At 44.6% G+C, this 5,492-nt stretch overlaps 1 protein-coding gene across 2 annotated transcripts; it reads right to left on the bottom strand.

The window, feature by feature from the left end:
- Positions 1-399: 399 nt before the first annotated feature.
- DIRAS3 (DIRAS family GTPase 3) lies at positions 400-4,334 on the bottom strand. Of its 2 annotated transcripts, none has more exons than XM_073358238.1 (2): positions 4,215-4,334; positions 400-1,739 (listed from the first exon to the last, which is right to left on the bottom strand). In XM_073358238.1, the coding sequence occupies exon 2, from the start codon at positions 1,647-1,649 to the stop codon at positions 1,053-1,055; it is 597 nt and encodes a 198-aa protein (XP_073214339.1). In that variant the 5' UTR covers positions 1,650-1,739; positions 4,215-4,334; the 3' UTR covers positions 400-1,052. The 2 variants fall into 2 exon arrangements, with proteins under 2 accessions (XP_073214339.1, XP_073214340.1); XM_073358239.1 differs by lacking the exon at positions 4,215-4,334 and adding an exon at positions 1,931-1,977.
- Between the last annotated feature and the right edge of the window lie 1,158 nt (positions 4,335-5,492).

Here is a 5,492-nt window from a genome sequence, read left to right as displayed (position 1 = left end):
CAGTTTTCCCAGCAGTTCCACAGAGATTGTAAAGCTTGTTCACTTTTGTGATGTGCTATGAGATCTATGGCTGAAGAATGCTATATACAGTGCCAAGAATTATTTCCGTTGTTGGTGCTCAGCTATGCAATAAGAGGCAAGTTAGCAGACAATTTCTGTTAGTAACAGAAGATAAGTGCCTGATCTTCTGGGGTTATGAGCTCCCTCCTCTCCAGCTGAAGCCAAGGTACTGAGGATGCGTCCCACTTTACAGGATTGGGCCCCTAGGCACAACGCAGTGAGAAAGACATAGGGAATTAACCAAGTTACAGGGTGCAGTAGAAATGAGTATTGTTGGCAAGAAAAAAGCCCAGCAAACAAACTAATTACATGCAGGAATAGCTTTAATAAGTCACATAGCTGTAAAATATTAGTAGCTGCATAACAATACACAAAATTTAATTTTTATTATGAAACAACAAGCATGTCTTTGGTAAGCCAGTCAGTCTCTCCCCAAATACGTACATCTCTGAAAAATCATGTGTTTGTTCCTTAGTAATAAGACACCCTAACTTTGTGAAAGATTTGCTGTGGTCACTATATTTCTGAAAACATTTTTCCTTGAAGTATATACACACTGTAGGCAAAAACAGGATTTTTGTTTCAGGCTAATACATAATCTGAGACTATTTAAAAACCAATATATATTCAGGGATAACAAAGATGATTTCTGCCTCTATTAACACATTCCGGTATTTTGATCTCGTTTGTAAACGTTTTTGTTCAAAACCTGGACTACTGTGTAATGGCTAACACTGGACATTCCATTTGCTTAAAAAGACACATTCAAAAAAATCTCTCTCTTCCAAGTCAATGATTAAAATGACCCAACTGAGTTATCAGAGAGAAACTATGGGCCTTAAATAAACCCTTCAGGACATTTATTCTTCTTGGATTTCTAGCGAATGCCTATGAGCAGACTGTTTTCACTTTACATGAGAATATTCTTTGAGAGAAAGTCCATGCTCTTATTACATCATGCAGTGATGCAAGTCCAGCCATTCAAGGTACACTCACATAACAGAACACTTGCCTTTCAGTTTATCCTTCTTTTTCTGCTGCTTGGATTTCTTCCCATCCACCTGGAGACTGACAGTTCTTCTCTTCTCCAGATTCAAGAGTTCTTGGAAGAGTTCCTGTACATTGTAGTTCATTTTAGCCGATGTCTCCATGAAGGAACACTTCCACTTGCTAGCTAAGGCTTCCCCTTCACTGGCATCCAGTTCCCTCTGGGTCTCATCACTCTTGTTACCAACCAACATTATTGGAATCTTTTGGATATCCCCTTTGATCTGACAAATCTGATCATAGATTGGCTGTAGTTCTTCCATTGACTGCCTGCTGGTGACAGAGTACACCAAGATGAAAGCATGACCTTTGGAGATAGACAACCTCTGCATAGCAGGGAACTGATGGCTGCCAGTGGTGTCTGTAATCTGAAGGGTGCAGATGTTCTTATCACAGCTGATCACCTGTCTGTAAGTGTCCTCAATGGTAGGGATGTAGGTTTCCCTGAAAGTTCCCCTTACAAACCGAAGGACCAAGGAGCTTTTACCAACCCCTGCAGCTCCAAACACAACCACCCTGTAATCATTGCTTTGTTCTGGCATGTTCACTCTGATGTGACCGAACAAGTGAGGAAGGTCTGAATTGCAAATGCCCAGGTTTCTTGAGTTTACATGCCCTTATGCAGAGATGGCCTGCAGAGAGGAAAAACAAAGGAAAAAAAACAGCCCTCATCATTCACAGTACACAAGAGGTTTTGCTATGCTGATAAATACACCCCCTCCTCCCATCCTTCATCTCTCTGCTGCATTACAAAGCCAAACCAAATCCCCTGGGCACACGTCCCATACACAGCATCATATTGAAAGCGAAAACTGTAATTCACCTGTGGCCCCCAGCTCCAACATCTAGAGAAACGAGATTAAAATCAGCCATCAGAGCTGAGATCAGGCAGCTTCTCTCATTAAAGTTCTTCTGTGCCCACGCAACAGAGTCCCGCAGCACTTAACTCCCCTGCAGCTGGTACAGAGGTTCTGCTCAGCAAATGCCTTGGAATCACCTCCTGCTGCTTACACCAATCCCAGCGACAGGCTCCCTCACTTCCCACCTTTTGTCAGATGCTAATCCCGGGGGGGGGGGGGTTGTTTTTCTCTCTCTAGTTTTTGTGCACTCTCCCAAACTGGCTTTTGCAGAGCAACAGGGAGCACAACCTGGCCACCACTAAAGCTGCATCACCTCGAATGATCGATCTAAGCTAATGCAATATTTCAGCTGCTGGTACAAACAGTGAGGCATGCAGGCATGACAGTCACACACTAGGGCCATCTATAACCAGGAGTGGCTGCACCATCAGTCCCCTTCAGAAAAAAGGGGTAAGGTGGATCTTCCTGGATCCTGCTGATTTTTGCATCCAAGCCCCCCTCAATTGGACCATCAGGATTAAAAAAAAAAAATCTGCCCCAGAAAGCCTGGACCCCCATACATCCTGACACAACAGACTCCCAAAGCCCAAATCCAGCACCTGGACTCTGCTGGATCCTGCCACATTTTGGCTCCTACCTTCAAATTCTACTGAATAAATAGAGAACGAGTACAGAGGTACCTTTTACACCAAAAAGAAATTCCAAACTCTGATACACCACAGAGAAACAGTCGGACAGATACCGAGAGGTGGCACCTGGTTCCTGTTAGATCTAGCCAATTTTTGTCCCCAACCATGATAATTCCACTGGTCAAGTATATCAGCAGAACTTCTGTGTGGGTTTTATTCTGGTGGAATCATTTAAAGCTACAGAGGTGAACTGTGATATTAAAAGGGAAAAAATACAGCCTTCACCCCCACCCAGTACCCAGTCAAGCCACCAAGCCTTCATATTTTCCAGTTTAGGCTCTGGTGCTTTGATTTTGTTGCTGTTAAGGAAATAATGCCCTATTTAGTTAGGGGGCGGGGCTGGGTGGAGATGTATATTTCACAACTTGCACCTCTGATCATTTATGGGACATCACCGACTGGAGGATGTTTCTAGCAGTCTGTTTATTTAGAATACATAGACCTAATTTTGTTGCTGTTTCAATGGTATGTTTACAGTGTTCTACAGAGTTGTGTTTTTCCACTGAATGCATCCGATGAAGTGAGCTGTAGCTCACGAAAGCTTATGCTCAAATAAATTGGTTAGTCTCTAAGGTGCCACAAGTCCTCCTTTTCTTTTTGCAGATACAGACTAACACGGCTGCTACTCTGAAACCTGAGAGCTGTGAAATGTGCATCTCCACCACCTTTTTGGCAATGCTGTTGCACTAGGATAGGTAAGGATCCAGATTATGATGGTGATGTAGGGGAAGGTGCATATATACAGTAAGTGTAAGTAGAAAGACTGGAGAGTATGCAGCCAAAAATTATCCAGATTTACAAAGACACTAGTGCCAAAGTGGAGGATTGCAGTTTTCTTGAAGGAGGATATCTTGGGAGGAATAGTAAAAGCTACACGAGCTCTCTGTTTTGATGGTACAATTTCTGCGTATGAAGCCAAAAGTTGTCAGGATGTGGCTGGATCCCCAGATCCAAGTTTCTGCATCAAGGTCTGGACTTCTTAAAGGTACAGAAGAAGCAGTGATATGTTCTCTACTTACATGGTAGATTTGGGGGGATTGGGGCCCAAATTGGCAGGATCCAGGTGGGTTTTGCACCCAGAGCAGTTGCACCAGGATGTGTCCTGGTCTGGGTGTTTTGGTGGCAGGAAAGTAGCTATTTTGGTAATACATTTGGGGGTGTGGCTGCAAATATCAGCAGGACCTAGCCAGCTCCATCTTTCACCCACTTACCTGCCACATTCGAGCCCCAAACATGCACCACTCTCACCCCCTCCACTCCCCAACAGTAAAGCAGACACAACAAGTGCTCCCAGCTCCAGACAGGCAGCTTCCTCTCATGCAAGTCACGCCAGTACTGTTCAGCTATCAAGCTCCATATGCAGGAGAAAGTGGAAGCCCCAGGCCCTCCCAAAGCCAGGAGGCAGCAAGCAACAGCACCACTGCTGGCTTTTTGATGAGTAATAAGATTATTGCAGCACAGCTGAAGACAGCGCAGGGCTTTAGCAACAGCCAATGAAAGCACCCCACTCTCTGCATCCAAGCCTCAACAAAGAATAAAGGTGTATATGAATCTTTACCTCATTCTTTTGCTCTTCCAAAAAGCTGGCTAGTGCAGGGGCAGCTCACACCCACAGGCAGGCTGGTGTAGGGCTGGCACTCAATGGAAATACAAATTCCACTGTTGTACTTGTGCCCGATGGAGAGCAGAGGCTGGGAAGCACCACTGCACCGAGGGAGAGGGCAAGCTTGGCTCCCCCTGTGTAGCAGCCCTAAAGCCAGCCTCCAAATCTGTCCTTGCTGGGAGACCTGCCCTGCCCTGGCAGCTGGGCCACTCTGGCACACCTGCCCCAGCAGCTGCCTGGCTGTATTTCCAAGGTGATGGAGCCGCACAGACTCGCCCCTGCTTGCAGTCACCCTGTATTTCATTCAGTTTTTCTAGGAGTGGAACATCCCATTCATGCTGCTGGAGTGGAATAATAATAGTTAAAGGAGACGAGTCTTCCACTGGAGGGTTATTATCTTGTCTGAGGAAAACAGCCTGGGTTTATTAGAGCACTTTTCCAAAGCCAAACACAGAGTTTAGTGCTAGAAGAAGCAGCTCTGTATAATGCAAATGCTAGCAGGGCTTTCTCTGAGGCAGGCTATTGTCTCTGCTAGGCTCAAGTTGGGTGTTTTGACATTAAAGTGTTTCTCGGCCAGATCCAAAACCAATATTGTTATTCATTTCTTATTTGCACCAAAGTACTTATCCCAGTGGTGGCTAGATCTTTCCCAAATTCTCTTTACACCTTTTACCGTCCCGTGGGTGAAAAAATCAGTTTACTCCCAAGTAAAAATCATTTTAAAAAATGAAGCCAACACTGGAATTGAAGGTATAAGTACTACACTGCTGACTGTGAGTGCTACTGTCCCTTCTATTCCATCCCCTCAAACTGAAATCACCTGCTATTAAGATTGGAGATGCCCTCCTCCTTTAGGGGCAGCGTAAGTAACATTCAGCCAGAAACTTCCTGACATTCTGCACAGATATCTTGTTCAGGACAAGCAGTCCAAGACTATCTCTAGTAGATCAGCAGTTCAAGGAAGCTATGCTGCCTCATTAGAGAGCTCAGGTGTTCTTTCTCCTTATAGTCCCAGCCTCATTGCCTGAGACAGGGTGATTTAACCTTCTGTTATCCAGCAGGACAAGTTTTCCAACCCATCACATGCAGCTGTGCTGATCTTCATTATAAAAAGGCTTTTCTGAGCACTTCTTTATACTAACAAATAACAGTGGGAGAAGATTTTTCTATATTTAGTTGTGCAGTGTGGCACTGCTTCTTTTTTCTTACATCCTGACCTATCGTTATTTATTT

The sequence above is a fragment of the Lepidochelys kempii genome, chromosome 8 (genome assembly GCF_965140265.1).
Source record: "Lepidochelys kempii isolate rLepKem1 chromosome 8, rLepKem1.hap2, whole genome shotgun sequence".
Lineage (NCBI taxonomy): Eukaryota > Metazoa > Chordata > Testudines > Cheloniidae > Lepidochelys > Lepidochelys kempii.
The sequence above is the reverse complement of the archived record's forward strand: the minus strand, read 5'-3'. Positions and strand labels throughout refer to the sequence as shown.